Source organism: Elephantulus edwardii, unplaced genomic scaffold (genome assembly GCF_000299155.1).
Source record: "Elephantulus edwardii isolate Elephantulus edwardi_28Jun2011 unplaced genomic scaffold, EleEdw1.0 scaffold00012, whole genome shotgun sequence".
Lineage (NCBI taxonomy): Eukaryota > Metazoa > Chordata > Mammalia > Macroscelidea > Macroscelididae > Elephantulus > Elephantulus edwardii.
In genome coordinates, this window is record NW_006399762.1 from 8,386,391 (window position 1) to 8,406,821 (window position 20,431).

At 35.2% G+C, this 20,431-nt stretch overlaps 1 protein-coding gene across 1 annotated transcript in view; it reads right to left on the reverse strand.

Moving 5' to 3' along the window:
* USP53 (ubiquitin specific peptidase 53) overlaps positions 1–20,431 on the reverse strand; it is a 55,946-nt gene that overhangs the window by 15,828 nt on the left and 19,687 nt on the right. Inside the window, 8 exon segments of the mRNA XM_006881135.1 lie at positions 3,600–3,676; positions 4,728–5,466; positions 7,826–7,972; positions 10,107–10,259; positions 10,717–10,879; positions 15,958–16,107; positions 16,974–17,120; positions 18,239–18,344. Coding sequence (XP_006881197.1) covers positions 3,600–3,676; positions 4,728–5,466; positions 7,826–7,972; positions 10,107–10,259; positions 10,717–10,879; positions 15,958–16,107; positions 16,974–17,120; positions 18,239–18,344 — 1,682 coding nt within the window.

A 20,431-nucleotide genomic window follows, 5' to 3' on the forward strand; every position in this document is an offset into this window, starting at 1 on the left:
GAGGGTGGAGGGCAGGTGCAGGAGGGGAAGGCCCTCTAGGAGGTGGATTGATTCGGTGACTGGGGCAATCGGAATGAGTGTGTCCGAGGCAATGAGATTGGCACAGGACAGAGCAGAGTTTAGAGCTGTTGTACATAGGGTCGCTATGAGTCGCAAGCGACTCGATGGTACATAACAACAACAACAACAACAAAGACTAAAACCTGTGACATACTCCATAAGAAGTTGCATGGCTAACTCAAAGATGGTGTCTCTCTGGCAGTTCAAATCCAACAGAAGCTCCCTGAAAGACAATCTCTTCCTGTGCCTAAGAACACTAAAGGGTCAGCTATGAGTTATTTCGGACTTGAAGGGGATGAGTTTAATATTTCTTCTAATATTAAAATCTGACTTACAGATTAACTAACTGTGAAAATAGATTATTTTCTTTGGTGTCCTAATTTTAAGAGTCTTTCAGTTTAGTGATAAAAAATTGTTTATGAGGTCAATAATGCAAATATGGACTAATTTTATAAATGAGAAATAGAAGGCAGGGAGGAGAATCATTATCAAGTCACAAAGACTTAATTAACTGTGACTTTTTTTTTCCAAATGAAACAATCAAAAAAATACCCCAGCCTATGTAGGGGTTTCTTCTCATCTTGTGATATGGACTCATTTGTTCCTTGTTCTCCCGAGAGTGTCTCCTGCTTAAGAAACTTTTTTCTGTTTAAATAAACAAACAAAAACCCAACAACCCTCCAACAACCCTCCAAAAACCCATGTAGGAAAAATTTTTCGTTTTGGAAAAGAATTTCTATGCCACTTCCCTTCACGTTCTCAGTCCTACATTAGGGGAAAGGAATAAATATATAGAAACAATATGTAAACACTAACAAAGGCAATCAATACAAAGATTGACTTACCCAATTATAGTACGCTTTGAAGTTTATAAGAATTAATTATGAAACACTGCCTGAAATTTTACACTTTTATATAATAAATAAAGCACTCTATTGCTAACCTCTAACAGCAATGTATTTTTTGACAATCAAAGTTTCTATAACTTTGTGTTTTTATTACTGTCAGGAAGTAAGCCTAACTTTGTTAAGATTACTGTTATTGTTCAATCTCACTGACTTCTGCTGTGATTTCTGGCCAACTGTTATAGTGTTTCCTGTAATATTTAGTTACCAGACTTTAATCAGATTTTTAAAGCAGGCAAGACATTCTAATATAAGAAAAGGTTATTTCCTTAATATAAATGTTTCCTTCTGATACTACTTGATGAAAACAAAATAATTTAATGTTTATTTCTATTTACTGTCTGCAATGTCAAAATAATAAGGCTAGAGGTTTCCCATGAGTATTTTTTAATTAAAGAAAATTATATATATATATATATATATTTTATTCCTAAAATTTTAGATCAGTGTGGGATTGCAACTTCAATATCTTCTTTGACTCTGCTCCCCAAATCCATCAGAAATATTCTGCCAATTATCGATCCTGAATTCTGTATAGGTTCAAATATTGCTTTGTTCCTGGGTATCTATGTGTTAACAAGTCACCAACAACAATACATTAAACTTACTAGATGGCAAAAGTAGTTAAATGCTTAACTACTCTTCAAGATACTGGTAGTTCACGGAGAGAGGCGCCGTGGGAGACAGACCTAGTGATCTAATTGTAAAAGGTCACAGCCATGAAACCCCTATGTCACAGTTCTATTCTGCACACATAGGGAATACATGAACTGGAATCGACTTGATAGCAGCTAACCGGAATCCTACCATTGCAGAGTTAATGTTATCATAGTAAACTTTTTTAGTAAGCTGTTTACCAGTCTTCCTATATGTCCTGACCCCATATGAACATTTATTCATACCTTAATTTAGCTTCCAGCAATCAATAAAGCTGCATTTTTCTGCCCTCTTTGAAATAAGACCAAGTGATAAGACTTGCCTTAGCCAAAGAGGTAAGAGTGGATGTTCATGTGTTTCTTCTGGGATGATGATGTTTTATGAGGTGATATGTAATTCTCTATGCTGTCTACCCTGCCCCTCTGAACTGATAATTAGAGAGGTGTTGTGGTAGTGGAGTTCCATAAGCCTAGAACTGTTGTTATGTGATTACTAGGAAGAGAATCCCTCAATATAGACTCCATATATGGACACATAGTGTGAGCAAGAAACAAATTTGTGCTAACACTGAGATTTTTTAAATTTTCCACCACATTGCCTAGATCCTTGCATACCTTTACTGATTCACTTCATTTCCTATCCCCTGGAGTAGCTAATCTCATTCTTTAAACATCCCTCAGATACAACTGTCCCAACTCCCTTCTTTATTACTTACCCAACATACCATTAAACAATATGATGACTCTCATATTATTATCTTAGAGAAAACTAACCACCTCTTTTTATGTCCCTCCACACCTATATCATTTAAAAAAATGGAAGCCAGGTAGACTATAGATTTAACTTCCTCGATAATTTGAAATGGCTCTTCTTTACAAATAAAAAATGGGCTTTCTCTTAAGAAAAGCAAAATGTAAACAGTTTGCCACAGATAAGAGAGATACACTTGCCTACTCTTGAGTCTCAAATAACTATTGTAAGGACTGTTATTAAAAAACAATGTTTTCAAGGGTCTATAGGGTAGCAGTTGAAACAGGAGCTATTTTTTAAAAAAGTTACAAAATTTATTTCATCATCTAAGTAGGAAAAAAGATAAAAATAGGATAATGTTAACAATCCAACACTATTAATATAACATCAAAGACAAGTCTCTCAAATAATGTGCTAAAAGGCTGTAAACATAACACACATATTTAATTAAATAAAAAACCCAATTAACTTTGTAAAACCAATGTAAAAAATACAGCATATACAATTTATACATATCCAAAACCAAAACCAAGCCAAAAACCATTGCCAATGAATTGATTCTAACTCTGTGCTGGTGGCACAGTAGGTAAATGCTCAGCTTCAAGTTCAGTGGTTCAAGCTCACCAGCCACTCCAAAGGAGGACGATATGGCTTGGCTGTCTGCTTCCATAAAAGGTACAGTCTTCAAAGCTCTTTGGGGCAATTCTACTCTGCCCTACACGGTAACTCTGAGAATAAATACACATCCAAGGAGAATATGGACTTCCTTCTTCCAGTACATGCTTTCCTAAAACATGGTAAATGTTAAGTTACTAGAGAGATTGGATAGTACAGCTGACCTTAACACGGGTTTGAACTGTGCATATGGACTTTCTTCTTACTGCTATTACATGAGCTCAAGTGTTCTGAGTATCTGCTTAAGAGTATTCATTTAAAACTTAAAGTAACGCCAGCCGTCTGTGAGAGATGGAGAGAACTGCTCACACAGAGATTAGTGTCACATGGTGTTCTAAGCAGATACTCTAAACACTTGAGCTAAATGCTGTATTATCATGGTGGGGGTGTGTGTGTGTGTGAATCCTCATGTTAAGTGAACCTGTGCAGCTCAAATCCATGTTGTTCAAGGGTTAACTGTAAATGCTTTTTCTTTGCCACATCAAAACAGCAAATAATGCATTATAGCAACTTATTTTTTCACACAACATTATATTTAAAAGAAATTTCTACCTTCCATGTGGTTTTTGCTGTGATGGGAGACACAGTTGACATAGTCTATCTTTAGGTTGCTTGGCTTAATCTGGTCACTAGAAAATAAAACAAAAATATACACTAAGCATGCCAATTATTATGATTATCTTAGTTTATGCTAAGAAAAAGAAAGGAATAACATATATTAAATAATTATTATATGCCATGTGCTGTCCTAGGAGCATATTTCTATTATTTATTTGACACCTCAGAGCAACACTTAAAACAGTTATTTGCAGATCTCATTTACAACAGAAGATTAAGCTTTTGAAAAACATTAATTTATCCAATATTTAAAATCAAAGTCTAACTGGTTACAAAGTTCTAATTTTTCTATGATCCTTGATAAAGAAATGTTATGAAATTACCTAACTAAATAAAAATATCTCCAAAATGTTACTACAATGATCATTTTTCTGGAAAACAGTTGATTTTTGCTAGTGTAGTTTTTCCATAACAAATCAAATACCAACGACCTTTAAAAGAAGGCATTTAAGAAGGATTAAAAGTAGAAATAGCTAATACATTGACCTAAAATACCAGCCACTTAAAGTGTGGGAATGCTCTACAGGTTACATAAAGAAGTGCAAATGCAACGCCAGAGGTAATATGAGAAATGTGTTAGGAATTAATTAAGAATTGAACATAAACTTAGCTGCTGTATTTTTTTTTTACATTTGCCAACAGGAAAGTATCTCTTTCATGAAACTGTATTGACCTAGTAAAATATATCTCTACTTCTAAGATATAGCTACCAGAGATGGGATAATGAGAATTAAACAAGCTAGAGTTTAAATCTATGCTTTATAACCTATAGAATACATCAAAAGTTGACAGTGATGGCAACAACTTATTCTTATATTTTCCAATTTCCTAAAAATAAATAGTTGTTATAATTGGAAGCATGAGATACTTTTTAAAAAATAGAAGCTTCATATATCAAATTACCCATAGCACCCCATATTTCTCCACTGAGTATGCTCTTCCTGTTACACTTAACTGACCCCATGCTTTGAAAGCACTTCAAATAATTAACTAGATATTCATGTACACATAGATACAACAGATAATGGTGAGGGAAAATTATTCAGATAATTTCTACCTTACCTGCAGGGTACAGTCTCTTTAACACTATTGATATCCATCAGTGTACCATTTCCATCACTAATGGGGGAATCTAAATTAGTAGACCCATTACTGATGTGATCACTGCTTTCATATCCAGACTCAGTCCTCTGCATCTGCCAACCGTCACCATGAACTTTAGTCTCTCTGACGCCTTTGTTTTTCTCTGTTCCTTTTTCATTAGATTCAAGAGAACTCCTGCTTCCTGTTTCCTGCTTTAATTCATCTTCATATATGGTCATTAAACCTTTTTGTTTGGAATTCTCTTTTGGCCAATTGTTAAAACTCTGATCTTTGCTACTTTTAGGTTTACTGCTGGTATTTGATTTATGCCTTGGACTGTGTTGCCTTCTTTCACTTTCACTGAAAATGCTATCAACATTTAATGTTTCTCTCATGGGTTTCCAAGCTCGGCTCCGGATTTTACTGCTGCTATTACAGCTGCTTCCTTTATCCTTAGAATCTTGGCTGCTGTCTGTATCATAGCCAGTGCCACCGTCACTCTTAATTTTGCCAGTTATTTTCTCTCCTGGAAGAACAATCTGGGATTTACTTGAATTTGGCATTTGTGCAGAAGCTCGACTCTGATGGGCAATCTGTTCATGTTTACGTGGTCCTTTTCCTTGGCTATGGTATAGATGTGGATTCCCATACTGTCTAAAACCATTTGAGTTAGGAGGTGATCCAGAGTGGAAATGAGAAAGGTCTTCATCAATCAAATCTTAAAAAAGAAATAATTAAAATGAAAAATGAGCTCTTTCAAGAACCACTTTTACACTCACAAACCAAACTACTTTGTTCTGGAAGAAATATTAAACAGTAATAGGTAAGCAATCATTACAAGCACTTAAAATATATCACATGCTTGTTTGAGTTTTAAAGGTGATTTTTTCAGTTCTATGTTTAATGGGAAAGAGTGCTGGTTGCTTAGTGGTAAGGAGATGGTCTGTACACCTAAAAGCTGCACAGTTTAAATCCACCAGCAGCTCCATGGGAGAAAGACAGGCAGTCAACTTTTAGGCAATTCACTGTCTCTGAAAACCCATTTTGACTTGGTTCTGACTTGATGGTGCTTAACAACAACAACAACATGTTTAGGCAGTTACAACAGAAATGGTTAAATACTCTTCAAAAATGCTAAGGTAGTTTGAAGCTCTGTCTCACATACTTTGGGCATGTGGGCAGGAGAGACTAGGCCTTGAAGGACAGCATGCTTGAAAGTGTGGAAGGACAATACAGGAGAGGAAAACCCCAGATGAGATGAATTGATTCAGTAACTGGGGCAATGGCGGTTGGTGTGTTAGAAGTAGCGAGACTGGCTCAGGACAGGGCAGGCTTCAGAGCTGGTGTACATAGAGGTCTCTATGGGGTGCAGGTGACTCAACAGCACATAACAACAACAAATAACAAGGTAAATCATAAAATAATTAAAGCAATTTATACACACACAGCAGCTGCTCCGTGGGAAAAGGATGGGCAATATGTGATTAACTGCTTCTGAAAAACTGCCAAAGATGGCCGGCTATGGGTTGGTTCCAACTTGATGGTACACAGTAACAACACATATTTTTTTTAAAAAGCTAACCGTCTAACTCATAATTTTTAAAAAAAAAACACCAACCAACCAACCAAGTAGAAATCATACAATAAAATATTTCCCACCTCTTACACTAACACAGGTTTAAAAGTCTGTTAAATCAGTTACTGGAAGTGTGAAGACAGATTTTCAGTCACTTTTGGTGGAAATGCCCATGGGTGTTGTCTTCCAGAAGAACAAATGAGTCAAGTCTACCTTGACCCAGGAATTATTTTAAAAATAATTTATGCTGTGGATAGACTCTAAAGGTATCAAAATGTGTGTGTATAAATATAAATAAAAGGATATCACTGTAAAAACAATAAAAAGCATATTACTGTACAAAAACCTTAAGTCAATCTTTAAATTCTATTTTAATAAAACAAACCCCCAAATCAAAAAACCTCATTGCCATCAAGTGGTTTCTGACATGATCCACCATCAGGTTTCTGAAAACGAGAGATAGTCTATCTTCCTCTCCCAGAGCTGCACAAATCACCAGAGTGGTACAGTCTTTCGATTCGTAGCACAACAGGCTAAGCACTGTATCACCAGAAATTCTAACTACTTACATCTTTCTGGTAAATTATGATATATCCATTAAAAAAATGAACATAAAAAATTTAAAAAACCCACCGCATAATGACCTACACTTACTAACAGTAGAAAAGAGACAGTGTCAAGAATTAGACTGGGAAGGCATTTTCATTTAATCTGACTTTGCTTATAATTTTAATGTGTTATATGAGTGAATTTTATTTGTACTAAAAGTAAAGTTAAAATAAAAATATAAATATCCTCAGCTAGAAGTTAGACTAAGACCAGGAAAGGTAAAACATTTAAGTATAATGTGTATACTGCTGAAGTTATTTATTACTTTAATATTGTAAAAATTGGTTGTATAATAAAATCCTTTACATCTTTTTGCATATAAAAGGCATCCTGGTGACAATGTTGCTAAATTGTTGGCTACTACCTAGAAGGTGGTGGTGGTTGTTAAGTGCCTTGAGTCTAGATGACTCATAGCTACCTTATGAACAAAAGGACTGAACACTTGTAAAACTTTCTTCATTTCTCCAAGTTCATAGGGTTTCCAGAGGCAAGGTATTTCAGAAGTGGATGCCACTCCTCCTTCCAAGCTAGTTTTAATTGGGGAGCTCCACCAAGCACTGTCCACCATGCGTAACCATTATTGCATTTGACACAACAGTGTCACAGTGTTTAGCATCACAGCAACCATGAGTTACCTCTGTAGAGTAAATGGACAGACCAGTGCTATACCACTTAGAAGAATGTTTGACCAAAAACAATTAAAACAAACCCATCTGTATTTCTCCAAGGGAGAAAAACGTGGTGGTGGCAGTCTGCTTCTGTAAAGATACACGGCCTTGGAAACTCTCCGTGGGGCTGTTCTACTTCACCCAAACCGGGCTGCTGTGAGTTGGAATCAACTAAACAGCATGAGGTTTTTTAAAACAATGAATATTAAAAGCTCCTAACTTACCTCTAAGTCGGCCCAAATCTTTTCTTTGACCTCTCTCCAAATCTTTCCTTTGTGAGGAAAGTAAATTTTTCTGTTCAATGGCTTTCAGAGCACATTCTCTGGAAATGTCTTTTATCTTTTCCCTTTGATCATTATGACTTGATTTAACTGTGAAAGAAATAATTTTTACAATGATATTTTTTAGAAAGATCATTTTTCAAATTGTTCAATAAAAGCATAGTAGCAGCATGTGAAAAACCCAAGACTATAAATTAGAAACAAAGCATAAAACATAATGGTATTATTTGTAGGCTGAACTGAAAGTTTATTGTGATTTACCCTGTTCTGAAGGCATTTTTTTTTCTTTTTAAAACTCCAGGCATTTCCCTTAAAGCAAGAGTAAAGAGAAAAGGAGACATGCCATGAAAAGAATACTAAAAGCTGCAAGGAACTCAGGATCGCTGTGTGTCCAGGGCTAATCTAAGTGTCTTACTTCATCAAATCCTCTGAGGTAGCCACAGTTACTATCACCATTATAGATGAGGAAACTGATACAGAAAAATTTAAAATTTGCCTAAATTAATAAAGCTTGTAAGTAGTCGAATGAGAAGATAAGCACAAGCTTTCTAGTTGTAGTTTACGTTCTTAAATATATACATAGTTTTGAGGCTTACAAGTGGATGTAGAGGTCCTTGGGGGGGAGGAAGTAGCTGCTTTTTTTGAGAAATAAAATATGCTTACCTAAGGCTCTAGGCTTGACAATAAGCTATAATTTCATAAAAGTTTTAGGAAATATTTATAATAATTATTAGGTGCCAATGAGTCAAGCACGATTCTTAGTGACCCTATAAATAACACATCTGAACCCTGTCCTATACTATGCCAACTGCACAACCTCTGACATACTCGAGCCCATTGCTGCAGTCACTATGTCAATCCATCTGGTTGAGGGGTTTTCTTTCTTTCACTGTCCCTTCACCTATCCAAGCATGATGTCCCTCTCTCCAAGGACTAGCCCCTCCTAGCAACATGCTCAAAGTATGTGAGGTAAAGTTTCATCATCTTTTCCTCTAAGGAGATTCTGGATGCACCTTCTCCAAGATGCATTTTTTTTTGTCCTCTTCGTAGCCAGTGGGATGGATATTCAGTATCTCTTCACTGACATCATAGCTCAAAAGCATCAATTCTTCTGTCATCCTTATTCATTGTATAGTTCTCAGATGCACAGTAAGTGATTGAAAAGACCATGATCTGAATCAGACACACCTTAGTTCTCAAACTAACATTATTGCTCCTCAGTGATTTGCGGAGGTCCCTGATTGCAGACTTTCCCAGTGCAATATGTCTCCTAATCTCCTGACTGATGGTGCCAAGTGTACTGATTGTGGATCCAAGAAAGCTGAAGTCACTGAAAGTTTCAATCTTTATCTAGCAAGATGTTGCCTATTGATTCAGTGGTGAATTTTTGTCTTCTTGATGTTGAGATGCAATCTAGACTGAAGGTTCCAGTGTTTGATCTTCTGCAGTGAGTCCTCCTCACTCCCAGCAAGCAAGACTGTGCCATTTATTGATACTTGTTTATTCTAGATCTTATGATCTTTGACTAACTATATTTAGGGTTCATTAATTAACATATTTAAGTGGTTAATTCTGTTATTTACAGAATCAATCTGAATATATTGGTAATTGTTTTTAATGTACCATCAGCTTGGAACTGACTCAGGTGACCCTCTGGTTGGTTTCAGAGGCAGTAAATCACATAAGAAGTGACTGTCCTTCTTCCCTCCATGGAGCAGCTCATGGATTAGAACCTCATGTCTTTGGTTTGGCAGTAAACAACTCTTTTCACTAAACCACCAGATCTCCATAATACCATGATATAAACTAAACTGCCAAGGGCCTACAAAAATACACTGAGGAACAAACACTAGTTGAACAAAACTATTGCTCTAAGAAACCTGCTTAAGTTAAAAAACAAAAATATATGGTATAGGAGGGGAAGGCCCTTTATGAGGTAAATTGACTCAGTGACTGGGATAATCGGGATGGGAGTGTCAGAGACAGTGTGATTGGCACAGGACAGAGCGGAGTTTAGGGCTGTTGTACATAGGGTCACTATGAGTTGCAAGCGACTCGACGGCACGTAACAACAACAATTTGCTATTTTCTCTTCATGACCAAGAAAATTCAATGACTGTGCTCCTTTTGTTTAGTCCTCATCAGGAAATGAAAATTCATTTCATGACTGAAGGAAAAGCTTAACTGTTCAGAACAATGAAAATGACAATTTAAAAAGGAATACCTGGTTCTCTACCTCCACTTGTTTGAATGTGGCTCTGATTAAATGACGAAATATTATCTGTTTGAAATTTTGGATTTTCTCTCTGCTTTACTTGATAGCCAAATCCATTTTCTTTTGAATTATCTGATTTATAAATTGAGGGTTTTTCACAACCTTAAAAAGACAAATATGCATTATCTCTCTTATCCCAACAGAGTATCTTTCAGATCTTTTTAATATAGCGGATTAAATTACTATAACACTTAACAGAATTGACAATTCAAGAATTTCTATATACTTTATAATGCATCCATTTGTCCTAGGTGCATTATACTTTCTAGTTTATGAACTCAACTGAAATATTAACATTTACACTTAGGTGTAAGTCATGAGCCATACAGAACTCTTCTGTGCTTGTGTGCTCATAAAAAGGTCTATCTCCTGGAGGTGTATGTGAGACCAATAATAAAGAAAGGCACCTTTCAAAAGAATAACCAAGGATTAGAATTTCCTGAACTGAATTTTATTGAAATCAAATTCTGACACTGTATACTGAATATGTTATTATTCCTAGTACGATTATAATAACAGAAAAATACTTGTAAAAATTAAGAGAGAAAAGGAAAATTACCCATATTTCCTGCACTGGATTTATAATGTGAACAGTGGATGACCTGCCTGAGTGCATCTTCAGTAGAGACTGCAGTGCCATCTGGGTTAGCATAAAACAAAAGCAGTGGCTGGAATTGGCAGCGGATACACTTGGAGACCACATCTTTCCATCTAGTTCCAACCTGAAAGATCGGAAAATTCCAAAACCATAGGATTAAAAACCAAACCAAATAATATAATCAATGAATCACAAAGAAAGGCAGAGATTATGAATATACTGCATATTTAAAAAACTTAAAGGCATTTTCATGCCAGCAGTTACACTATCCCTCATATGATCTGTCTTAGGAAATACTTTAATATCTTTTAAAAGCATATCATTAAAAGTTGATGCATAAGGGAGCTCTGGTGGCCTAGTGGTAAGAAGCTGCACTGCAATCCCAAAGATGCACGGCTCAAATCCACCAGATGCTGTGCTGGAGAAGGAGGGGCAATATCCCCCTGTGCCAGTCAGATCAGATTCAGTGGTACACAACAAGGGAAAAGAAAAAAAAATTTAAAAAGTTGATGTATAACCTTTTAAACTTTGTATAATAATAAATAGGGAGTTTTGGCACCACACTGGTAAGGAGTTGTGCTGCTAACCCAAATGCATCATCCCTCTGATGGTTCGTATCTACCAACAGCTTCCTGGGAGAAAGATGGGCAATCCTCTCCCATGGAATTTAAGCTTCAGAAACCTGCTGGAGGTCAGTTCTGAGTTGATTCTTACTTGATGGTATTGAACTGAGTCGATGGTTTATATGTTCTTCTTATCAGACTAGACATTTTTTACTTAATATCATTTTGAAATGGCATACTGCAATTTTTATTTTTATGTTCCTTAATGCTAAATTCTGAGAAGTTCCTTTCAAAAGTAACGGGCTTTGTGGTGACATATAGTTTAGTCATACAGGATCAGTTTAAATCCTTCAGAGGGATGGTTTTAAGTTTTGTTATGACAATCTTCAATCCAGGGATAATTTAATTGCATTAAGAAGGTAATCATTTCCTGAGAACTCTATGTCATGCCCTGTGTATCACAAGTCTCTCCATGCTGGTTGGTGGGAATGAAGACTATTCCTAGCTCTGCAGGAGCTTAGAGAATTGCCAGCTTTCTGTTTTCCAGTGCCCAGCTTATGCAGAGACTACTATTTAGACAAATATTTAGGGAACTGTGCCAATTTCCAAAACTCTCCCTAGGTAAAGTTCCCTTTCTGATATTTACCCCTGGAAATTTTAGCCACCTTGGCTTGCATAAGCTCCAATTTCTGTCTTATGAGCCCAATGAGATCACTGTGCTTTGTTTGGGTTCATTCTACCTTGGTAATTATTGCCAAGCAATAAACTGGGGTGATTGTATAGTTCACTTCCTTTGTTCTCTTTGTAAAATGGCCTGCTGCACAAGGTCTGAAAGAAGTTGTTCACCTATTTTGTTTCCTAGTTTTTCAGTGAAAGATCAAATTTTATAACAATAAAATTGGATAAAATTAGGTCATCACTAAATAACTAATTATTTGAATTATGCTGAATCAGTAAATGGTAGCCTTCTTAAATGCCCCTTTGTTGGATATTAAAACAAAAGTTATTAACAAAATTCTAGCCAAAAGAATTCAAAAGCATATAAAAAAAATTCATCATGACCAAGTAAGAATCCTAACAAGATTACAGTAATGGTTCAACATAAGAAAAACAGTTAATGTTTTACATTAATAAAGTAAGAACAAGAACCATAAGAATCTGTCATTGGCAAAATAGACACCTCTTCCCAATTAAGACATTTGACAAAATTGAAATAAAAGGGAATCTCCTCAACATAGTGAAAAGTATATACACAAAACCAAAAGCCATCATTCTCAATGGAGAGAGACTAAAAACATTCCCTTGAGAACAGGGACCAGTTAAGGCTGCCCACTATCATCACTCCTACTCAGAATTGTATTGGAAATTCTAGTAAGCTCAATAAGGCAAGAGAAAGAAATAAGAGGCATCCAAATTGTCAAAGACGTAATGAAACTGTCACTATATGCAGATGACATGACAAAGTTAACTTAGAATAATCCCAAAGACTCCACAACACTATTATACCTAGTAGACCAATTTAGCAGATTGGCAGAATACAAGATTAATATGAAAAAGTCAGTGGAATTTCTTTACAGCAACAAAGAAAACACAGAAAAGGAAACTAAAAAAGCAGTACCATTTACAATAGCCAACCACAAACTGGGATACTTGAGAATAATGAGAATAAACCTACTAGAGACACAAAAGACCTTTATAAGGAAAAACAATAAAACACTACTATAAGAAGCAATAAGAGATCTAATTAAATGTAAAAACATTCCCTGTTCATGGATAGAAAAGGCTCAACATGGTGAAATTTACAATCCTAACACAAGCAATCTATGAGTTTAATGCAACACCAATTTAAATAACAAATTCTTCAGGGAGCTAAAAAACGCAATTTTCAGTTTTATTTAGAAAGGAAAGAGATCCAGAATAAGCAAAGCTCTTCTAAAGAACAAAAATCAAGTGGGAGAAACAGCATTCCTTGATCTCAAAAACATACTACACAGTGGTTGTAATCCAAAATAACATGGTATTGATACAATGACAGACATATAGGTCAATGGAATAGAATAAGAATGCACAAATCAACCTATCAACTTTTGGTCAACTGATATTTGACAAGGTAATACTAAAAGTCTTGGGAATCAACAGCCTCTTTAACAAATGTTGCTAGCAAAACTGGCCATCTGTCTGCAGAAAACTAAGAGAACCTATATCTCACACCATACACAAACTCAACTCAAAGTGGACCAGAGATTGAGGGGTAAAACCAAAACTCATAACGATCCTAAGAGACAAAATGGGAACAAAATTAGAAGTCCTGGCCTACGGCTTGTGAACTTAGCTAAAAATGCACAACTAGAAGAAGGTAAGATCAATAAATGGGACCTTCTTAAAACTGAATCCCAATGTGCATCAAAAACTTTCTTCAGTAGAGTAAAAAGAAATCCCATAGATCTAGAAAACTCATTTGGCAGCATTTCAGATAAGGGCCTCATAACTTCATCTTACTTGGATCCACAATTAACACCCTTGGTACCAGCAGTCAGGAAATAAGGAAATGCACTGAAATGGGAACATGTGTAGTTAGGGACCTTTCCAAATTATTGAGGAGTAATGTCAGTTTTTGAGGCCTAAGGTGATTCAGGCCATGGTCTTTCCAATCACTTGCTATGCATCTGAGAGCTAGACAATGAACAATGATGATAGAAAATTGGTGTCTTTGTGCTGTGATGTTGGGGAAGTGCACTGAACATCCCATGGACTGCCAAAAGAACAATTAGGTCTTAGGGAGGGTGCAGTCAGAGTGCTCTTTGAAGGCAAGAACAATGAAGCTCTTTGCCTCACATACTTTGGGCATGTTGCTAAAAGGGACCGTTCCTTAGAGAGGGACACGATGATGCTGGGAAAGGTGGAAAGTTAGAGAAGACCCTGAACCAGTTGGATTGACATGGTGACTGCTGCCATGGGCTCTAGTGTGTCAGAAAGTGTTAAGATTGCACAAGATAAAACATGGTCCAGATATGTTGTTCACAGGTTGCTGAATCATACTCGACAACAACAACCACCACCAAAGTCTACAGAATACTTCAGTGCCTCCACAAAAAAATACTGATAACCCAGTCATAAAATGGGAAAAAGACGTGCAAAGGCTCTTCACAAAGGAGGACATCTGGATGGTCAAGAAACACAGGGAAATGGTTCAAAATCATAAGCAATTAGAGAGATGCAAATCAAAACAATGAGATACTACCTCATTCCAGTAGCACTAGCAAATTTCAACAAAACAGCAAATAACAAATATTGGATGCATATAGATTGGAACTCTTATGCACTGCTTATGGGATTGTAAAATGCTATAGAAGGCAGTTTGATGTTTTCTCAAGATGGACACAGAAACCCCGTATGACTCAGCTAATCCACTGCTGGGAAATCACAGCTAAGACACAAATGGACATTTTGCACACCTATGTTCATAGCAGTGTTATTTACATTAGCAAGAAAAAAAGAAGTTGCCAATGCCCACCAGCAAACGACTGGATTGAGAAATTATAGTACATTCACATAATAGGATACTATGCAGCATTAAGAAGTTAATAATTTTGTAATACTTAACTTGGGAGAGACAAAAGAACATTTTGCTGAGTGAAATATCTCAGTCACATAAGGACAAATATTACATAAAGTTACTACTGTGAAAATAAGAAGCTCAGTGAGTAAGATGTATCCTAAAGGGAAAGGAGAGCAGGGGAGCAGGAAAAAAGGGGAGGAAAATCACTGGAATAGCAGAGTTTAGTGGGTGAGGTGGGGGGGTGGTGAAGCAATGAAAAAGGTTTAATGTGGCTTGAAAAAATGGAGTCAAAATGGGTACAGAGTAATGGTAATTAATTATATCAAATACAACATATACCAAAATGATTGTATAAAAGACAAAGAGCATGTACAAAAGGTGATGCATATGAATGATTATATGAAAACCAATAACAAATAAGAAAAACTTGAACTTCTATATCATTTGCTCCCAATAATCTAAGAAATTTTATTTTCAATCAGTTTACTCATTAGTAATAGGATCATTATAGCCAGTAAGCCTGACAGCAGTATAGTCAAGATAACAGTTTTTAACTGAGGCTATACTGAATGACTTGTGGAATTAAAAAAAAAAAATCAGATACTCTGCACTTAAACCATGCAATCAAGAATTGAAAGCCTTTTTGAAAGTTCTACAGTTTATGACATACATTCCTTATTCGTTAGTCTTCTAGGCAGTATTTTAAAGTTTGAATGAATTATCTACCAAATGATAGAACTAATATATCTAATCCTATATATTAACAAAAATTTTAGTACAACTGCCATTAAAAAAAAGGGAGAGGTAAGATTTTAGATCATGACACACAAAGCTACTGTGAATGCATGTATGCAGCAATTATTAAACTAGTTTCAAGTGCATACTCATGTACTAGCATTTATATTATTTTCTATTTCATTACTGTGGAAATGAACTATTTCAAAGTTGGCATCAATCATAATATGCCAAATTTCAAGAAGAAAAGGAAGTCTTAACTGAATGATAGTATATGATTTATTCTGTATTTATTCTTAAAAAGGAAAAAATTCACAATAATTAACCTATAAAAATGTCATTTACCTCTTTCACATTTGCATCATCAAAGAACACCCATTTGGAACTCTTGGTATGAAAAGCAAAGGCACAATAATGTCGGCTGGTGTAGCAGATTAAACCAACAAGGCGAAGTTCACTATTTTTGGCATTTTCATCAGTAACCCTATAAAAAAGCTGTTTGGAAATGTATAATGCACATTTTAGACTATATCTCTGAAAGCTGAGGCACAATAAGCTGATCAGGTATTTACCTCTTACAAAAATATTTTCTAATGCATACATTATCAATCCAATGTTAGTACTGAAAATACCACTGACTATTGCAAAGTTAACAGAGATGTTACATTTTTGTTTGTAAGGAACAAAACAATTTGTAGGAAACAAAAGTAGTTTATAAGAAACATTAAGTCCAAGGAAATAAGTCTATCATATAACTTAGTTCAAGTCTCTTGTGACTCTTTACATAAAAACTCAAAATACAAGTTACAAACTTCCTTAATATTCTGAACTGTATATCTGAAAATAACATTAAAATTATCTAATATATATTTAATTGTAATATCATATGACCCAAACTATATTCAATAGTAAGTATATCAAGAAATTAATATTGTAGATACATTTTAAATTTAAGCCTTTTCTAAATACAGTAAAATTTGGAAAAGCTAGAATCTATGTAAAGTTTTCTTGTCAGAGAAGGAAAATGCAAAAATTTTCCACAAAAATGAGTGACAGAAAAGTAGTAGTATACAACACACACAAAACTGGTGTAAATAGACACACATATATCAAATATTTTCCAAGGTGAAAGAGATAAGGTGTATAAAAAGTCAGTTTGGTTTATAATGGAAACTCTGTCCTATTTTATACAAGAAAGACATTCCAGGGAGCTATTTTGATTAAATTTAGTCTTATCAGAGTTAATTCTGAATATTGTTTTCTTTAGAAAAAAATTAATTTTGTTAAACAAAATTAAGTGTACCACAACACAGGAAGCTATTTAAAAATAAAAAGGAAGAGAACGAAAATATTTGGGATACCCCAGGAAGATACAGATGCGTAGCTAGATTCCGAACCACCTCTTCAGTCAAGTCAGAATGCTCAGAATCCCACACTAAACCAACTGTAACAATCTCTGGACAGTTCATTAAGACACGACGAATTTTTATTTTTTGGCCACAGTTACTCTTTAAAAAAAAACAGAGAGAATTTTTTTATTATTAAAATGGATATATCACAGACAGAGCCTTACAGATCATATATTAAAATGACAAATAATAACATGTCTAAAATTTATTCCTTCAATAAGGTAGTAATGTACTTTTAACATATTATTTTAACCTATTACTAATTAAATGAAAGTTTACCCTAAATCAGAGTTCTCTCTCTCTCCCTCCCTCTCTCTCTCTCTCTCTATATATATATATGTACACACAGTTGCTAATGAAAGATCAGTGGTTCAATTCACTGGTTGTTCATGGGAAAAAGGCTCTCCTCTAGGAAGACTTAACAGCCTCAGAAACCCAATAAAGTGTTACATGAGTGAGAAGTGACTAGATAGAAATGGGTAACAAATATAAGTTTGTATGTCTGCCTGCCTGCCTGATCTCTCTCTCTCCTCTCATTTTTTTTTTCTCTCTCAGGGAGCTCTGGTGGCCCAGTGGTAAGAAGCTGTGCTCTGAGGGAGAAGGATGGGCCTTCTCCTCCTATTGGATTTACTACCTCTAAAAATCGGCTGGAGGATTAGCTATGGGTCAGTTCCAAGTAGATGGCACCCAACAATAACCAGACCTACACATTGACTGGGTGCCAATAAGATGGAGCTGACTCACTGCTGACCCTCTAGAAGATTTTCAGAGGCTGTAAATTGCATGGGAAGAGATTGCATATCTTGTAAGAATCAATTATCACTTAATTAGCACTTAAAGGATGTAAAAGAAAAAAGTAACTCCTTTCACCAAACAACCAATTTCAAAACATAAAAAAGCTCAATCAGCATGGTCATTAGATGCCAATGAGTTAACAACAACTCATAGTGACCCTATAAACAAGAGATCTGAATCCTGCCCTATCTCCTGACAGCCTCATAATCTCAGCATATGCTACTACTATAAAGCCTTCTTTCTCTAAATAAGATTTTTTTTAAAAACTGATAAGCTGAGATAAGCAGAGGATGGACTATAAAGAGTTATCAAAAATATTGAAAAATAATATCTTAACATTAATCCCATTAGCATGAACCTTATTTTTTTTTTTTTTTAAATTGACAAATACAGAAGACTAAGTACCTTCGGCTTATACTTACAGGACATTTTCTGTAGTCATCTGTGGTATTTGCTGCTTGAAGCAACTCTGCAAACATTTCAGGCTTAAAGCGCTCATGTCTTTCCATCATTCTTTCAACTTCAGTGCTGCAAAAGAAACAGTTCCAAATCTAGCCTAAGCATTGAAATCAGAGCTAACACATTACACCTGAAAGATACCAAGTAGCCATATAAAGCTTATAGCACTGTTTCTGTTTTAAATCATGACTGTGTCTGGGGGAAAAAGAAAATTTTCCACAAAATTAGAAGTATGAGAATATAATAAACAGCAAAATAAATACTGTGCCATTTTAAATTCACTTTCTTAGTCATGTTTTTACATAGTATTAAGTACCTGTAAAACCTAGTATTTTCAAAAATAAACAAAATATAAGCTGAAGCACTTTTACTAGCTTTCGCTCTCAGGTGCTCTAGGGTCTGTTTTCATTAACATAACTGTCCTAGAGCTGGTTATATTTTATAAAATTTTACAGTTCAAGAGTATACATAATCCACAAAACAACCATTCTTTTAAAGCACTTCACAAATACACTGTTCTTGTAAGCTGCTGTCCAGACAGTTCTGACTCACAGAAGTACTATGTGCCACAGAACTAAAACGCAGTCCTGCACTGCTGTCATATTCACTCCTTGGTTTAAGCAAACTGTGGGAGGGAGGCATTGTGTCAAACTGTCTTGCTGAGGATCTCCCCCTTTATCACTGATACTCCTTTACTAACCATGATGTTCTTCTCCAGTGACTTGTCCCTCTTGATATTTCCAAAGTACATGAATAAATGTCTTGCCATATTCACCTCTAAGGAACATTTTGGCAATGCTTTTTTCAAAGCAGAAATCATCTTTCTTCTGGCAGTTTAGGGTATATTCAATGTTCTTCACCACCCATAACTCAAGGGCATCAATTCTATGGGCTTCCATGTTTATTGTCCAGCTATGATATACATGTGAAATGACTGAAAATACTGTGGCACACCTTAGTCCTAGGTAACATCTTTGTTTTTAAATTTAAAAGGTTTTTTGGTAGTCGATTTCTCCAATGCAATACCCTAACCAATGCTTCCATGGGTATTAACTGTGAATCCCAAGAAAATGAGACCCTTGACAATTTCATTATCAAGGACAAACAGAGTAGACAGCACTGAATCGGGTAAGTTCATTCAAATTGTGTCTATTTCTTTTTTTTAACTGCCTGTATCAGAGTATTGTGTAACATGACAGACTGTAAAAAGAGAGATGTGGGCTCCAATCTTGGTCTATTTACTAACTCAACCTCATTATATCTGTATCTTCAACAAAATTGGGTTTTTTGTTAAAATAAAATAAGCCATTTACATAAAGCCTGGAATGTGGTAAGCATTTAATAACTAGGATTCAAGACTTAGTACCAATAAAAAAGAGATGATGATAAAATTTAAATTCTGGGATTCTGCAATCTAATCCGCACAGCAGGTCAGGCAGAGTTCAATAGAGATTTAATTCTATTCTAAAACATAGCATCAGATCAGTAAAATTTTATTAAAAAGTTTCAATGTTTTAGAGCTTTTAATTTGTAGTCTATCCTTGATTAGACATTATCCTACTTTTCACACTAAGAGACAAAAATGATTTTATAAATTGACTTAAATTTATGGAATATTTCTCTAAACCAAATAATTTATATAAGGAAGAGAGTAAGTACATCCAAAGAGTTATTATTCAATAATTTTTAAGAAATTTTGTATTATACCCAAGAAAGCCTTGAAGTTCAATTTTTATCATAAAATAGATAAACAAGATATTCATGCAATATTGATAAAAACAATAGGAGTATTTAGCAACTGTTGCACTGATGCATTCAAATTGATAAATTACTGCTCCACATTATGTGGCTCTGTATTAAAATTTCTGCAAACCCTTACATGTTATGTGTCCTATACATAAAATATTTACACTCCTAAATCTCTGCTGCTGTTCTGACAGTGTTCAAACAATTCCTATAAAGTCAAAGAATCATTTCTAACTGACTAGTTTTCTACATTTTTAGCTAGGTAATCGAAAAAAGAGATGAAGGAGGAATGGGAGCAATGGACAATGTGAGTTGGAGGGAAAATGTGAAAGTGGTAAGAGAAAAGGGGAGGAAACAAAGGAAAAGGAAATTATTGTTGTTGTTAGGTGCTGTTGAGTATGACTAACAGC